Raw genomic sequence first — 19099 nt, 5'->3', positions numbered from 1 at the left:
GGTTAGTGCTATAGGCTGTAGAGAAGCTTAAGGCCAACACGAACATATGACAGAGCGCGACCAAAACATTACGATGTGTTCGCAACAATAATTCATACTCCGTTTTGACATCTAACTATCCTTATGTACGATTCCACGAGACATCTGGTACCTACGTGAAATATTTATGTTAGATTTATCTCCGTTAATCAGACAGCTTAACTCTTTATTTGGGTAAAATTATGACGGAACAGAAAGAGGGACCAAACTGGTCAACAGGACGACAATGTGATCTATGTTTTGGGTTGAAAATCAAGGCTAACCACAGCATGGATTACAGTTTGTAAGAATGTATACATCTGATTCTCGAATTCCAGTCTCTGAGTCTATCAAAGTTTAATTTTGTAGCAGGTTTGTAAAAGCTAAGTAAGAATAGTGACCATGATTCCGAAAGGGTGCGAAGCTATGCATTTACAATCCCAAAACTTCTACACGATTGTTAACATTAATTCCGACCATTTTATGTTTTGCGAAGTCGCATTCTAAGTTTCAACAACTGGAGTCTGACGAGATAGGAAGCAAAGCTAAATGCCAGTTCAATTTATATTTGGCTATACTATATCGAATTCTCAGTTTGTGTTGTAAGACACTAGAAAATTGTCTTTTGTATAACCTTTAAAGAATATGATAGTGCTGCCATTGGCTGATGAAAATCTACCTTGCTGGTGGTGTCAATGAAGCAGAAGACGCTTCCCCTCTCGGATCATATAGTCTTATTCTCCTTTTTAAAGGTCTGCGTGTAAATCTTGCGTTTCTTCATGATACTCATTGTTTCATCCTTCTTGAACTTTGTTATGTTAACATGTCGGTGGGAGCTGTAGTTCCATAACAGAAATACCATACGAACGTTATAAATAACACAAATGTAAGCGTTAACCTCCACATAATGAGGTTTGCGTCCAGAGTTCTATGGTTTTGATATGAAAAACACTTACTATTTATTTTAGTTCATTTATCCTTTTCTTTATAACTATATTAATGGCATTGATAGATAAATTATTATCACCATGTCACATGCCATTATAAGTATTTTGTTTATATCAGTTCGAATTACGCGCTCTTGCTATTTGGCGGGAACTAAAGGTGAGTAACGCATGCACAGCAGGTAAAATCGTCTGTTGGGAGCAGACATTGACGGGTGTAGACCGGACTGTAATTGTATTCTGGGGAAGCACAAATATCAGCTTGCTCTTTTCCCAACCATAGGCTTCGTCGCTCGGGTGCCTGTATGGTAATGCTATGTCAACTGAACATACCATGTGACGTCATGTCTGTGTGACTGGATATCTGGACTGTGTAACCGGATAGCGTCGTATAATTCAGTCTGTGCGACTGTTCGCCTAATTCATCATCTGGACTATGTGCCCTGATGACGTAACGTCATATGACGTCATACCTTCCTGAGTGGCTGGTCTGTGTGACCAGATGACGTCATTTTTTCTTGATTGTGGTCTGCGTGATCTTATGATAGACATTCCTGTGTGGCTTGTCTGCGTGTCCTGATGACGTCATACTTACCTTTAATTATCTGCACACTTTGGTGACGTCATATCGATCTACTAGATCATCTGTATGACTTGATGACGTCATACTTACCTGTTGGGGGCATCAACATACCATGATGACCTCATACTTAGTGGACGACGTGTAACTTACTTTTGATGGGACTACGAGGGTAGATATCGCCATACTTACCTTGTGCTGGACTTTGTGCTCAGATACCGCCTACAGGAGGCTGATCTACGTGACTGTAGCCTGTATGACTTGTTGTTGGTTGGACTGTGTGGCTAGCTACAACTCTGGAGGAAAGCTACTGACCTTGATAGGACTACTATATATTATAAATACTAAGGTGTAGGAAATTCATCTATAGATATCATTTATCATCTTGTGTGAGTGGGACTGAGAGAGAGACCCCTGTGTGAGGATGGTTGTGCGTTATATTCTGTATAATATAATGTAAATAAACTGTATATATTGTACCTATTGTGTTGACTCTTGTATGGGGATCAGTAATCAAGTAATCCCGGTCGGTTCTCGTAACACACCATATTCAAAGTGGCCCATCATCACAGAAAACGTCATTAGAGCCAAGAAATTGTGAACAAAAAAACAACAAAATTAACCAACATCTACAGATCAAAATTTCCGCTATCCACTATTTATCTTTAAAGCCCCAATATACGTAAAAATCACTATAAAAAACAAACTTTATCTTATTTTCCCCGTAATATATGCAACGAAACAAATACTTTCCTTTAATTAAAGAAAATAAAACTGACTGTTTTCAATTTAAATAAAAATTGAAAAAATCGGAAAATAAACAATGTGGGACCCACAATAATTCATACATTACCGCTCGTAGCGTTAACATTGCGCATGCGCATAATCCGCGTGTGTAAACATGGCAGACACAGCACAGACGTTCACCAGTCGCTTCCTTTTTTCCAATCATACATCAGGCCAGTTCTGAATTCTTACGTTATAATTGTGCGTCGTATCGTTTCTAAACTAAATATTCCTTTTAATAATTTCCAAAAACTGAATGTTTATCACATGAATACCTCAAGTCTACGACAAGACTTCGCAAACAATGTTTGTAAACAAAAACTTACCGTAGACATATCTGCATGTGCTTCCTCTTTAAGTAGAAACCTCAGCTCTCGCGAGATCAGGTCACGAACTTTCCGACCTCGTTCGGCAACAATCGTAATTTCGATGGCGGCGTGTTTAAAATGGAGGTGTATTTACAAATAGCGAGTTTCAACTGCTCATATATCAATACTTTATGCAGAAAGTCATGGTAACTATTGTTTGAATAACTTAATTTTAACTACATCTTAGAGAATATCTCAATAATTAAGTGTGATTCTACACTAGTTTTGGTGAATGTTACGTATATTGGGGCTTTAACCAGCCTTTGAACAACCGCGGCCAGATAGTGTATAATAACTAATTTCTGCCGAATTCAACTTGATTTCTGTGACTTTGGATGAAAGTCAGTGTCATGTATTTAAACATATCTAATAATACTACTTCCGCATTTGAGATTTGTAAACGAGTTTGCTTCGGAACTAGTCTTAAATCCACCCCACAACCCATTTGTTTTTCTCGGCAAGCGATCTACTAACCATGTCGATACAATTTACCCCGTTGGTAACGCAACTTCAAATTGTAGGTTTAATAAAATAATACTTGTGAGCATTATGTCTAAATTTCATATATAATAGTTAATATTGAATATTGATGTAACATCCTCTAAATGTTTGGAGATTTTTAAGAAAAGGTCACTTCGCTAGAAGGTCATGATTGGTAGTACCCTACGTGAATCCAAGTTGAAATGACAGCAGTTTTGAAACCGTGCCCTAATATCGTGTGTGTCCTCCTCGAACAGCTATAGCATCTCTAATTCTTCGTTGCATCGCGTTCATCAGGGCATTGACTGTCCGTATTGGAATGTTATTCCATTCTTGGACTAGTGCATTTGCTAACTGGGGGAGGGTATTTGGGGGGTTACGGCGATTGCGAATTCTTCTGTCTAGTTCATCCCACAAATGCTCGATTGGGGACAAATCGGGGGTATATGGAGGCCAATCTATAGGAACAATGTTCTGTGTCGCAAGAAAGTCTCTACAGACTCTTGCAACGTGTGGTCTCGCGTTATCTTGCTGCAAGGTTAGATGATGCTGCCTAACAAACGGCACAACATGGGGCCTAAGGATCTCATCCCGATAGCGCACGGCCGTTAAATTCCCATTGACTATCACCAAAGGTGTCTTCAAACCATGGGAGATTCCCGCCCAAACCATAAACTGACCCACCCCCAAATCGTCATGCTCCAAAACACAGGCGTCAGCAAAACGTTCGCCTCGACGCCGGTACACACGTTGACGGCCATCTGCTCGAAATAACGTGAATCGAGATTCATCGGTGAAGAGCATGGACCTCCAACGTCTCATAGGAAAACGTCTGGGCATATGTGCCGCCAACCATTGCATACGACGTTGCGGTGTTAGTGGTAAACCAATGTACTGTCGCCTTGCACGCAAATTAGCCTTACGCAGTCTGTTGATCACTGTTTGGGGATGAATCCGATGGTTATGATTACCAATCGTATTCCTTGCCGTTTCAGCAGCCGTTAACCTCCTGTTACGCAAGTGTGCCAGCCTAACAACCCGGTCTTGACGTCGCGACGTTACGCGTGGACGTACTGATCTCGGCCGGCCATCGACTCTTCCTGTGGCGTTAAGACGTGAAACTAATCGACTAATAGTCGATTTGTGAACTCTGAAGTGTCGAGCGACGTGAAGTTGCGTGCTCCCTGCCATAAGCATCGCGATAGCACGTCCTCTATCAACCTGTGATAACCGTGGCATAATTGTAAAAGGAATTATTGTTTGCAAAAGTATTGGCGATGATGTGTCTCGATGTTAGTGATAAATTGATACTGGTTTGAATGAAAAAGAACGCATATGTTTATACAGGCACGGTTTTTGATGTTTTTACCGCGCCGGATGTGCATAGGTTTCTCGTCACACCTGGTTGATTTTGAACATTGGTTAGGGTGATAGGCAGGGTGCACTTTTATTTCCACGATTTTTATACAGCTATGTATATTTAAAACAAAATTACTAACAATTTTCCAAGTTGCGGTTTTTTTTTTCGTTTCAGTATATTTAACCTGTGGTATGACCTTATGAAAGAGGAAGATTTATTACAAGATGTTTTTTTTTCTTTCTGCTTGGGGTTTTTGTAATCATTATTCTTTTCTAGATTTTAGAATATCATATTCTGCATGACGGGTGTCACTGACGAAGCAGTTCCAAGACATACTGGTGACGTTAAATGGTCCTTGTGAGAACAGCTTTTTCTCGTTTCATCAATTAGAATATACAATAATAGAATAAAAAATGATAACAGCAGTTAAGCATTATTCAGTGATGTACATGTTTATTATCACAACAAAATATTGTAACTGAAACTAATTAAAACATATTCATTTCAATATTTTATAGCAAGAATTACACTTTAAATACAAACAGTATAATGACTGAGAGTCTTTGATAAGCCTAGAATGAAATTGTGTAGTTTTTTTATACTGACACCAATGTTTTAATACCAGCAAAACACATCATGTAACTTATTGAAAGATTGATATTTATATTGATGTAATACGTGCAATATAGGCGAACATTGCAAGCACTGTCATTTGGAATGGAAAAATCTGGTTATCATTGTTTCCAAATAAAAGGAAAAAAACAACACCTTGTGTGATCTAATAAAAACTTTCGAAAATGTGGGTCTAATTGTTAGTACCCTGACTAAGTTGCGTCAATCTTTTATCATACAACAACAGTATTTGTTAAACACATGGAAGATGCAGACAGGTCAGTTGCAAACTAACAACTTTCTCTCTTTTGTCACAGAAAACCATGGGAAGTAGGATATAGGAAGTGCAGGAAAATCTGAATAAACACATATCCTACAGAAAACAACCATCTTTCATGCATACCTAAAATGATGTAATGACAGTGTTTACAGTATGAATTTGCATGCAGTAATTAAGGGCCCAGATCAGCTGTAAGTAGAGATACCACCAAGAGGAACTGTTACATGTGGGAGAAACTCAGGCACCTTCCCCATATCTGCAGGTGTCATTGTGTAGATATTCTGATAAAGACGAATTGCATTTAATCAAATCAACTAGAATTAGGCAGGTGCTTGAAGACTTGACGGTCTATCAATCAACTTGGGACATGTAGACAGCTCTAATGAAGATATATTATGAACACGATATTACCATCTATTCAAATACATGCACACAGCTAGTAAATAACCAGTAAACATTTTCAAAAAAATAATGAATCAGGTTTTCTCTATACAAAAAATTTTTCAGCAATTCCCAATATTGACACTACTTTTAGGATGAGAGGTGCCAATAGAGGGATATTTGCACATCTGAAGAGAGAAATATGAACATATGGACAACAGGGCTAAATTTAATTCCCTTGTAGGTTCTTGATTTTAAATGGAAATTTACTGAAAGGAAATGAGTGTGGTGATTGCATTTACATGGGTTAACAAAGGTGGTTTTTTTAAGTTTTGAATGGATATGAAAGATTTATAAGGTTACTATAATAACAATGTGTTACATATATTTCAACACCTTACTGATGTTAAATGGTGTGACATATACTTATAAGCCATAAAATGCAGGGTATTAATGCCAGTAAATTAGTGCCTAAATGTAAGTAAAATAGACATTGATTTTTTTAGGTGTTTGTCTGAATGAAATTATCTTCATTTACTATGTATTTGAAATGATATTTTCATCCACCAAATTTAGCTTAGACTTCAAATTTTCAAATGTAAGCAGGTATGACATTTTGACTTTTCACATTTTGAAAGAATGATTTCTCTCTGGATAGTTAAGGGTGAAGTAGAAGTTCTGTGACATGCTATATGTTTATTATACAGTGGAAAATATAAGATAGAAAATATTCATCAACGTGCAATGTAAAGTATAATACCAAATTCAATAAATAGATTAACATTACAAAGTATAGATTTGTAATCTATTCAAAAGGTACATATCTATCAAAGATCTTTACTACATCTTCACACAACATTCTTGTCATCTGATTGACAAGCCCATACAGAAGGCTACAATTAGATGGGGCAAGATCTAGGTTGTCTTACAACTGGAATCAACTGGATTTAGTCCTATTTTGCACACATGCTCTTGCACAGCTTCCAATGTTTTTTTTAATTTAGGCATATTACTGTTAATTCATTCATACCACGAGTATTAATTACGCTGGTTCCTGCTCGAGCTCTGCTGTTGGTGTTTTCTCTCCTGACATTTCCTCTGTCTGACAGTATTTATCATCCTGTTCTACTGTTATAGATTGAAGAATTTTTTGCTTCGCGGTGGTGCAGACCTCAAGGAGTTCACGTAGGCCGTTATTCTCCTTCTGAAGCTGACTGAAAAGTTCCTGATCCTTAGCTGATGCATCCTCGTCAACCATGACCGCTCGTTGCATTACAGCGGCCATCTCACATATCTTGTCAATTAGACGTTCAAGATCCTAAAACCATACAAAATAAGGTGCGTTCATTGAATCAAAGCACAAATCATAATTACAAAAAAATCTCTCAGAATGTCAACATATAAACATTAAAGACTATTTTTAAACAAATGTTTCTAATTACAACTTATATTTGAGATGATAGCAGATAACTGCATGCTAATTAGGTTGTTATTTAGTCAATTTAAAATTGTATTTACAACTTTGTTTACAACAATTCATGTTATATATTAACATAACAAGAGGCCTAAGGGCCTTTACAGTCACCTGAGGTCTTTGGACAGTTTTAGAACCTGTCCATCAGTCCCAGATTGGGGCAGGCACAATAGAACTGATATATGCACACTTGCAAGGTTTCATCGTTTTTAAGCTTTTCAATTACCAGGTAAACAGAACTGATAACAGTCTCTGTTGTTGTAGTTCAGCATATTTGACCCCTGTGACCTTGAATGGAAATCAAGGTCATTCATTTGCAGGGTTTTCCATAATTTTGTTAGTAGTAGGCTGTGTAGTGAAAGTAGGAGGCAGGCCTGCTGTGTACATGTAGTCGTGCATGGAACATTATTACGAAACTGGATTGGTGTAGGCGGCCAAATGACCAAAGTAACTAGTCAAATTGGCCGGTGAATGGCTCTTATGGAAAACCCTGCATTTGAACAAACAAAATAGCTCTTCATTCCAGAAAACTATTGACCCAATATCAGCACCCTGGGCCCTTTGGTTATGGAGAAGAAATCAATTAAAGATTTCAACACCTTTGACACCTGTGACCTTGAATGTGGGTCAAGGTCAATGATATAGACAACCTTGGTAGAAGTTCATCCAAGGATGCTACAGGCTCAATATGAGCATCCCTTGCCTTTTGTATATTGAGAAGAAGTCATTTACCCTACTTTAGGAGCTATAAACCTCACCTGAATATAAGCTGATAGACTGGATTTTGGTTTTTGGGTTTTTTACTTTATCAACATATAAAACGCACCAGGATATAAGTCACTATCTTTCTTTCTACATGGTAACCATTATGTTGACCAAAGTTTGTTGATAAAACAGGCAACTGAAGGCAATTCATCAAGATTGGCAGGGAAACATTTAAAATAAGTTTGCAAATGAACTACATATATACAGATAGTCCTTTATTTTATTGATGTGTTTGAAAAAAGTAATATAGCAATTTTTAAACTTGTTTCACATGGGAGCCTTCAAAGATTGTCAATGCAGATTTAGGGCCTGATGTTACGTATGGGTTACTGAACAATATCTCCATCAGTGTCTGTACTATTATATATTAGCTTGGTGGTCATTCCAGAATTTGACCTGATGACTTATCACTCCCAGGATGCAACAGGTTATTGTAAACTTCCGCTATGACTTCCAAACCAACCATGAAAGTTTAGAAGATATTGTTGTGATTTATGTTAAAATGTAAAAGCTATAATTCATTAAATTTTAAAAAATATTATTTTTATTTCAATCTCAAAATCATCCTGTATATCGTTGCAAATGACGGTTCAAGATGATCTTTTCCAGTCACAAACATGTGATAGACAGGTACTCATAAAAAACTTGGTACCGACATCTCATACTGGTGCACTGATATCCTTTGTTTAAATCACTATTTGTAATTCTTTCTGGAAGCATGACATGTTACAGCAACAAATATGATCAGGGTGCGAGGTCACTCTGGTCAATTGTGCATGTGATATGCCTCAAAATGGCCGTGCGGAAATACATAACAGTCCAGAATCAATGTCCAGATAATACTCTTCATTTTCTTTCTAATTAAGTCTATTTTGTTTTTGCAGAGAAAAAAAGGTGGGGCTTACAACCCCGACAATATGGTGAACATTTAAATATATTTGACATCTAAAACCTTGAAAGTGGGTCAAAGTCATTAACTTCAACAAACTTGATAGCCCTTTATCCCATCATGCTACCAGTCCAATATCTGCATTCTGGGCCTTTTGGTTATTGAGAAGAAGTTGTTTAAATATTTTAAAATTTGATATCTGTGACCTGGAAATTGGGTCAAGGTCATCAACATGAACAACATTGGTAGTCCTTCATGCCAGCATGCTACAGGCCAAATATAAGCACTCTTAGTCTTTTTGGTTGTTGAAGAGATGTCATTTAAAGATTTTGACATATTTGATACCTTCAAGGTCAGTAATATAAACAAGCTAAGTAATACTTCATCACAGCACACTACTGGCTCAATATGAGCATCCTGTGCCTTTTGTTTATTGAAAAGAAGTCATTTCAACATACGTATTTGACCCTTGTAACCTTGAAAGTGGGGGGAAAGGTAATTCATTTCAACAAACATGGTCCATTCCAGCATGCTACAGGACCAATATCAGCACTCTAGGCCTTTTGGTTATTAAGAAGAAGTAGAAAATGTCATTTGTTTATGACATATGAATAAATCACTTCAGACTTTGTCTCAGGCGACATAAAAAACAAAACAATTGATGATTTCAAATCTAACCTTCGACTGATCTCTCTTTTCTGCAATAACATTCTCAAAATTGTTGGCCTGTATGAGTTTTGTCATTTGTTCCCTGTATTTCTGCATGATGAGTTCTAAAGCATTTTGATGTTCCTCCAGAGAGCATCGTAGTTCTCTGTTCTCTTGTTGAAGCTCTCGGATCTGTCGATTCTCCTGAGCAATGCCAAGAACCAATGTGGAGCGGGGACGGTGACGTGCAATCTCATTTAGCTCTGTGATGTCATCTTGGTACTGCAACGTTAAAAGAAAGTGATAAGAATTGATATCATAGTCATGGTGGACATGCAAAATGTATATTTTTCAATGAGCTTATTGACATGAATCAGATTTGAAACAAAATGTTCTAATAACTGAAAATATATTTCCTTATCAATAATAGTTCAAACACATCAAAGGAAATTTTAAAATGTATTTGAATTAATCAGGAACTAAAGTCATCTTTATATTGGCTGAAAGTAACTCAAGGTAGATAACTCTTACAAAACAAGCCTATTTAGTAGGTGAGCAAAAAATGAAGCACATGGTTATAATAAAAGTACTGATTATAATTTCAACACAATTTCCCTGTAGGAAAATTTGTTATGGCATTTATTTACACTTTTCTGACCAGTACAGCATTGTTTATTAAATGAGAAAATTAGTTGTACCTCTTTCATAGCATCTAATCTTTTATGGAGTGTCTGCGTGTGAGCAATTAGGATGTCTGCTGTTGTGTCATGAGTACGAAGTCGAGCCACAAGAATCTGGGCATCAGCCAACAGTTTATCAACACTCATAGCCATCTCAATTCTGGAAGCATAGAAACAAAACTTTTACTAAGCAGTTATTTTCCTCTATTCATGATTTTGTATAGCTTTTCAATTTACCTGCCATTGGTTTGAAACCACCAAAAATCACATATACAGGAAATAATGTAATACAATTTAAATTTCTGATAAAAATTCTGCAACCGTATGTGAGTAATTCTCAAGAATGCTCTGAACATAAAGATCCAGCCAATTCAGACATACCTAATCAATAAGTAAGTGAGAGATAAGTACTTTTCAAACACAACAAACGAAAATGGCATATCTGGATCTCTGCTTGAGACAAGAAGTATATAGTTGAATGTCTTATAGTTGGAATCTAAAGTTTTTAAATAAATTGTCTATTTTGCTAACAAGAGAATACCATGTAAATGTACCACTTCGTCATGAACAGTTTGCTTTTACTGTATTTTTCTGACCCAATTGTCATTATCATTGCATTCTTACAGTGGCCCATCAACACGAAAAGTCATTTGTGCAAACAAATGATGGATGTAAAAGAAGTTATATAAAAGAAATTGAAATTGTAAAAAGATAAATGCTTGTGTGATCAGCGGCAAATGGAAAGTTTACAAGGACACAATAGGTAGGATTATGCAGTGGTTAGGCATATTGCAAATATACTGGAAAATTAAGTCAGTGGATAAAATGAGTGAAAATTATAAGTTTACATGGAACACTTAATTTACATTTTAATTGCTTCGGCACTTAATCAAGTTGGTAGAAAAATGTTTTGTCTTTTCATCATTGTATAAGTATCCTTTTACGTTTTTATATAGGGAGGAATTCTAACTATCAGGACAAAAATAAAAATCTAATATAGTCAAAACCCTTCAGACTAGGTGCACACCCTGCTGCAAGTCTAAAGGGAAAATCTCATTAATGGACTTGTGACTGGTGGGGTGACATGAACTCTAAAGTCTACAGATATCTAACATTTCAAATGTAAAATATTAAATCGTTACTATGCTACTTAAATAGCAGTAATACAAGATATATGTAGCAGATCATCACCAACTGGGTAATGCGATTGTTTAAGCCTCCATCAAGAGTTTTGTTGGTCCCAAGTTCAAACTCCAGTCTGGCACTGCATCTTTTCTGCTGTTACAAGTTAGTGCCTGTGACCAACATTTGTTTCAAGTAGGTGTATGCATGACAAGGGGACAGCTAAACCTTGGTTGTAAGTAGCTGTCTTCAGGGGATCGGAGATGATTCAGAAAAAAGATGGAGGGATGTAGTAAGACTGGGTTGTTGGTCAGCAACCAGGTGACACAAATGGTTGAACTTTTTCTATAATTTGGAGGGTCCTGAGTTTGAATCCAGGTCTGACTTCCCGCTCCTGTTATATATTCATTTTCAAAACTCAAACAATAATAGAACATTCAAGTCTGTGTACCTCATAAACAAGAAAATGAGCAGTTCTTCAATCATCATCAATAATCAAAATATAATGGAATATTATGACTTATGTTTTTATAGCAAGCATTGCTTGAGCGGCCCCACAGGATACACATGTTCATGTTTGTGTCAAGTTAACAGACGTCAAGAAAAGAAAGGTGAACATTCTCTTCACCTATACTATCTGTTATGAAATTGTCATATGGAAGTGAATTCCCAGTAATAATTTGTGGTGGATTGCAACATGGTTGACATAGTGACAACTAGTCTCATTAACCAAAACATTCATCGTGTGTGTAGACAACAAGAATCTGGCTGAATGAGACTACATGATTAGCATCTTATTCTGCAAATGTGCAGAGATTGTCTGAAGGGATAAACTAAGAAAAACAAAACACCACAAACTAGTTAGTATCACAATAAATATAATCAAACAAGTATCATTTCTCAAATAAAACTTTCTATTCTTGAAGTTAGGATTTCCAAAAGATCCTATATATAAGGCGTTTGACATTTCTACGGTCAGATGTTTGGATGGATCAGTTCATTGAGATTATTTGATGCTTTGGAACAGTGAAATGGGGTTTTCGTCCTGGTATTCACTGCACGTATGAGTCAGCCAACGTCTGCAACTGCACCGCGACCGACAAGCTTGTAATAAAATTCATCAATGGTGTAAATATACCGGCTCATATTTTACTTAGTATAAATCAAACAAAAATCTTTACCTGTTAGGATAAACGCACTGTCTACATGAATCAATAGGCTTTGATTTTTCTCTTTGACAGTCACCGAACGTTCGGTCTCCAAACTTGACACCGGAAGTAAATCTGGCAAAGCTTTTGTAATACACCGACTGCCGTGAAGGGCTTTAATACGCTTGTAAACGCTAAGGGCCCATCTCAAAGACAAACATGCAGTCCCGGTTGTAGAAAAACATTATATATCTGTGTTACAGGTATTGTATACATGATCAATGTTATGCCTGGTTGAAAGCAGTCTAAGCTACTTTCCCAAATGTGTCAATAATAAAATATTTTGACTTTCATGCATTTGTTTCATGGACGTAGTCTAATCAAGTAATATGATATATAATATGTATTATTGTAATATACAAGTCCGTGGATATATATACATGTACATCTATTTGTGTACGAGAAAATCGTGTCAGCACGGTCAGCTCGGATCCATTAGAAATATGTTTGCAATTTTGTGTAGATGTTTTGTTACCAAATAGTATTATATTGACAGCTGTAGGGAGATATGAATGCACCCGGAATTGTATAAAGGGGAATAACTCGTGTACATGTATGTTTTATGTAACGACAGGTAGGCTTACTTTAAGAAAATGTAATATAATCTTTTAAGAAGAATGTGTTAAAACACACTTCCACATATAACGACGAGGCTTATACACGTAAACTTCTATGAGAAAAATGTGAACAAAATGGGTATAATAGGCCAAATAGATCAGGAATATTTCTATTCGATTATCGACTAACTGCCAAGTTACTGGCATATTATAATAATCACACTACTCTACTTTTTAAATATTTGCTTCGGTCATTTTCCATTATGTTGCTTGTGACTACCCTAATGAACATCATGTGGACATCATCCGAACACTATCACGAACCATTTAGATATTTTATTTACTGTAAGTGAATCGGTCAGTATATATTCACACCAATGGCTACAGATGTCCGTCGTAAACTGTACAAATGCGTTTGAAATTGCCTTTTTTATTATACGGACAGAATGTATAAAGTGATAAGCTTATAGATAAATAAATGAAGAAAATAATAATAAAAAATAACAGAAACATGAAAATAAACGCCAGTGATTGTTGATCTTCACATACTGTAAACTATGTTTTGGATGTAGCTTTGCCACTTGTGAGAATGTCGTTTATATTTTATCATTTCATTTCATTAATTACATATGAGATCCTCTATTCCGAAGATATCAAATGTACTTTGCTCAGAAAATAATATGATTATTTACTATGTCTAGACAGCAGTCCATCTTAATGACTCATCGATACGTGTACATTGATGCTGTGTTTACCTGTACAGCGGTGGCACTTAAACTAAAATTATGTGCCATGATTACCTAACAATGACACATCTATTTTTTAATTCAAGTTATAATATCAATGTGTTGGATAGTCACTATACTTCATAGTCAAAGGCATACATTTGGAGTTTTCTACATAATATTACTTGAATTGAAGTTGTCAAAATAATCGTTTTGTAAAATAAAATTGAAGGGGATTCATGTGTAAGTTTCAACTAAAAAAAATACACAACTACTTTTCATCTAAAAATTGAAAAAAAAATTGTAACGAAGAAATGTTAAATATGTTGATCAGAAACATACATTTTGGAATGTTTATCTACAAAATGATACGTTAATATTTTTCTGAAATGCCGCTCTATAATTTACAGTAAAAAGATCGTTCACCTGGACTGGAGCGAGAAATCCGCTCATGCACGACGCGGTATTACCTCAATAACTGCATATGATATATAATTTTGCCTTTTTCTAATTGCTGATATTAATATTGAAATAATAAGATTTACTGCCTCCCAGACCAGGTGTTCCGGAAGAGTAAGCGTCTTATGCGTCACTGATGACACCAGCATGTACATTTTGGTCAAAAATCTAAGTACAGTGTTAGTAATGTCACGTTCTCAAATGCTTCAAATACGTCCAACTTAACATCACACAAAGAAATAAAATATTTTCAACGAGATCACTATGGCGACCGTAAAACTTCACACTGATTGTCATCAACCTGCATCTTTTGAAATCCTGTGTTATGAATTTGTCCCGTCAGTTGACGATTTCTTGCACGAAAATCGTGCTATTGGGAACAGGTCCTTGAATATAAAACCATTGGTTTACGCAGTTTGTCAGTTTGAGCTCTCAGCGAATTAGCGTAAGAGATGATACATGAAATCACTTTTCTCTTCCAAACACCTTTGACTAGGACACAATATCACACGACTGGTAAGACAGACACGTATGTACCAGTCTTCACGAAGAAAGGAAAAAGCAACTGAAAGTTACCGACATTTTACTCTTACTAGGATCATATATAAAGCATTAGAACGTACATGCATCATACAAAGTAAGGTTAGTATGTTCATATACATGTGTATAAAAGGTTTTGTCTTTCTTTAGATGTATTATTTATAGGCATACACAGTTGAAAATATTAACTAAAATTACGTGCTTAGCATTCCTTGTTTCAACTACTGAATGCGTCCAATACAAAACATAAAATTCTGTATAGATAGTCGGGCAGTTTTCAGGCTAGGTGTCGTCATGAATCTGAGAAGTGAAATTGCTAACATACATCATTTAAGTTAGATCAATTTGGATCTTTTTAAACAATTTTAATTCATTAGAATTGTGGCACAGTTTATGCAATTCACACAAAGCCTTTCTATCTTGATTTTGACCATTTTTTGATCAGCTTGGTTCTCCTCGGTCACCTCCTAGGTTTCAAAATCTAGACCCCCATTACATCACTGACGAGACCTAGAAGGACGAAACAGCTGTATGATGCAATTTGATTTATTAATGACTCTACTGTGTCTTATTCTGAAATTTTTGTTGCATGATGCTTTTCACTTGTGTGTCTTTTATACAATCTTGGACCATACCGAGACTAAATGCTGAACGCATTACACAACAGGTCCAAAGAATCGAAAATATAGCGGATTAATCCAGACAAATAGGCAGTGTACATATAATCACACTTATTTAAGGAAAACCCATCCGTTATCAGATGCTACTAGAATATGTGACTTTATAACCACCTCTTTCATCACATCAGATAATTGGAGAATTAGAGTTGTCAACAGAATCTTTATAGTACTGATTTCTTTCCCAGGAACATTATTGTCTGGAGGTTTCTTACGTCATTCTTAGCACATTCAGCAGCTGTCCTTACTACATATAACTTACTTTATGGCAATATTTGTTTTTATCTTATAACAGAATTACACAGACAGTAGCAGAGAGTGAGATGGCGAGCAGGGCTTTGTTGAGCCCATTGTCAGTATCTAACGGGTGGAGTGACATACTATCATGTCCAGGGGTTTTGATGATGCTTCAATTTGGTGGCGTTATAAAAGCGTTATATTCTGTGAACACAGGCGGATAAACGTCAGAAAAAGAAGATACAACAATAAATTCTCCATAAACGGATATAATTTATTAACTGAAAATTAATTATAGATATCAAAATCGCTTTCATTTGAAAGTCTTTAACAGTAATTGACAAAAACAGAACATTGCTTTTGTCATATTTGATAAATTCACGGAGAGTATATGACAAGTGTAATAAAATGTATACTATATTTTGGAGAGGGTAAAGAAAACAGTGTCTGAATCATTTCATTCGGTTTATCATCATTTAAGTGTCTTGTCACCAGAACGACATATCATCACATTACATCCTAGTTCGAATCTAAGGTATCTACTGTTTCCGCTAAAGATAGAACCGCAGAGGACCGATCATCATTTACAACAGGACTTTTTCGACGAATCAGATTCCGTCATATTGCGTTTTATTTTTGAGCTATGGGAGTTGTATTTTGTAACGGCCTGCTACGGATTCTCAAGCTTTGTCAGTTGTGGGCTCTCTGTTACGTTCAGTTACAATTTTGGATAGTTTTGTCATTTCTTTGATATACACCGAACCTCAGTACTGTATGGCTATCTATTAATACATATGTCATATTAAGGTCGCTGCTACCAATAACCTGATTTTGGTTTGGTTTACAATGTTCAACACCCAATCAACGGCGAAGTTAATTTAAAAGCAGCCTCCCGATATATCTGAGCTTAGTACGTGTGTTGCTTTAGCGTGTTGTTCGAAGGATGCGAAATATTTGTGTGAGCTCCTTGTGCTAGTGCAGAATTGAAGCCGACTTGATAGCGGTACGACTCAGAAACATACCGCCGAAAGTCTCCGACCTATTCTATTCATATATTGACCAGCATGAGGCCACATACATTACACCAATGCTCCACCAACAATTCAATGATTGGTTTGTGAGATACAACACCATTGCTACATAGTTTGTTTTGGACATGATAAAGTCAATTCATATGTTACCATATTTTTACAACCTTTTGCATGGTATTAACTAAACTTTGTCTATTTGTTCAAGGAGAATCTCACTATGCTTCTTGAAAGATGAAGATGGTGGTCAGCGCAAGCACCTGAATCAGTCTGCGCATTGCTCTCGCCATTACTTTGACGGTCAGCGTTTGGAAATTCTACACTAGCTGTAGCCTCATCTTCGAATTGATGTATTTCGAGTGGAGGCTTGGTAGCGTGTAACGCCGCGCCGATCGGAATAACGTAGCATGTTTTGCCGTCGTTAGACCCGCCAAGCAATATGCCTATGAATGATACATTGTTGTCTTTTATAACAAACACTCCAGCACCGGAGTCACCGCGTTTGGCAAACACCGTGTTGCTTGCAATTTGATATAAATTTCGATATCTAACGCGGTCCAAGCACACATTTTCATCCATATTTTCAAAACACCCCTTTGTAAGTTCTGTGGCCTGTCCAAATTTATAGACGTGTAGAATCTTGCCATCCTGTTCCAAGTGAATGGTTGGTTTTCCAATACTGGAAATTCCGCGAAAGTCTACAAATATAAAGCACATGATTAAACCTATAGTGTTTATTGCGTGTATGAACCCGATATATTAACGTTTGAAACATTTGGCATACGCTACAGCTTACTATTGACATTTTACACTGAATTATACCCTGTTTCTTTCATCTAGCTGTACTGCATCGAAATATTGTTATGTTAGTTTGATAAATGTGATCTTCGGCAAAAGCAAATGAACAGATGAATGAGGTTTAAAACGTTTGGTGTTTGTTAATGCACTATCTGGTAACACTCACCCCGAACCAGGTGTTTCGGAATATCTGGGAATTTGAAGTCCTTTGGTATCCGTTTTTTGGTGACAACATATGCGACATCAACACTTGTGAGTCTTCCTTGAAATTCCACATCTTCCATATACATCGATTGAATCTGACCACAAACTCTCTCAACATGGGAATCTGAATTACTGTCCTCATTGGAAGGCTGGACGACATTGCTACCTATTGCCGCAGAGTGGAAAACATGCTTGCAAGTAAGGAAGCCTGTAGTTGTTTTGTTTTGAGTCTCTACCACAAATGGGCCCAAAGTTCCAGTAACGTTAATACCTTGACCTCCGATGCTTATACCAAGCCGTAAAGGATCGTTGTATTCTTGAGCACCGCTGAAAAGGAAACAGTATCCTTCCCGAACGTCCACAGGAAAGTTTTCTATTTCCCTTGGAAGCTCATGTTCATCTCGTGGTATTATTCCTTTGCAAGAGCAGTACATTACGATACATGGCTTTTCCACAATGCCATGTTGGCGTGATAGAACGGGACTTATTCCAATCCTGTTGAGATTGGAATGATTTTCCATTAGTTCCTCCGAATATTTGTTAATTACTTTGTAAAGTTGTCTTTTTTGCTCTGGGGACAGATTCAGAAAGTTGTCTTGAATGTACTCATCAACGTTTTGCGTTTCCTGTGTAGCTTCTGTGACAGTTTTCTTGTCAATAGTTGCATCAATAGATTGATCTATCATTACATAGATCTGATGAAAACTTTCTGCACGGAGTCCTATGGAACATTGTTTGGAATCCGTCAAGCCGTAGCAAAAAGATATGACCTTGGCTCCTGAAATATAATGAATTTGTAGTGAAATCATACATGCTATAACATATCAACGGTAGTTTCTCTCTTTTATTATACATTTAAAAAAATCATTGAAGGAAACTTTGTATTAAGCCCCGATTGCTCAAAGGTTAGTTTAAGGTAACTAGTGGTAAGTGAAAAAAATCAAATTGTTTTGTTGAAAAAAGCAAGAGCTTTACCAGTAAAAGTATCACTTAAAATATTTCTATCACAACAAAAGTGCAGCTATTAAATGATAAAGAATGTTTCCTTTTTTGTTTCAGTCAAATTTGGACCAATGGTTATATCCTATAAGCTGTTTTGACAAAATATAATTTACTTTGGTATAAGTAATGATTCCTTAATTTTAAACATTCAAACTTCTTAGTTAATGAATTGGTTTGATCTGTCTGATATTCTTTTAATCTCGACCTTGATGCATCGAATACTGTTCCGTGGTTTACAAGTAAATAATATAAATTCTATTGTCGTTGGACATTCGCC

General features: G+C 36.4%; 1 protein-coding gene across 1 annotated transcript; it reads right to left on the bottom strand.

Moving 5' to 3' along the window:
• Window positions 1-4986: 4986 nt before the first annotated feature.
• Window positions 4987-12650, bottom strand: LOC132545387 (FGFR1 oncogene partner 2 homolog). The gene is made up of 4 exons (XM_060209068.1): window positions 12569-12650; window positions 10284-10425; window positions 9616-9867; window positions 4987-7127 (listed from the first exon to the last, which is right to left on the bottom strand). Exons 2-4 carry the CDS (start codon window positions 10416-10418, stop codon window positions 6852-6854), a joined length of 663 nt encoding a protein of 220 aa, XP_060065051.1. The 5' UTR covers window positions 10419-10425; window positions 12569-12650; the 3' UTR covers window positions 4987-6851.
• Between the last annotated feature and the right edge of the window lie 6449 nt (window positions 12651-19099).

Source organism: Ylistrum balloti, unplaced genomic scaffold (assembly GCF_031769215.1).
Source record: "Ylistrum balloti isolate Yb309-2 unplaced genomic scaffold, AGI_CSIRO_Ybal_v1 Utg369846, whole genome shotgun sequence".
In the NCBI taxonomy this organism is placed as follows: domain Eukaryota; kingdom Metazoa; phylum Mollusca; class Bivalvia; order Pectinida; family Pectinidae; genus Ylistrum; species Ylistrum balloti.
The sequence above is the reverse complement of the archived record's forward strand: the minus strand, read 5'-3'. Positions and strand labels throughout refer to the sequence as shown.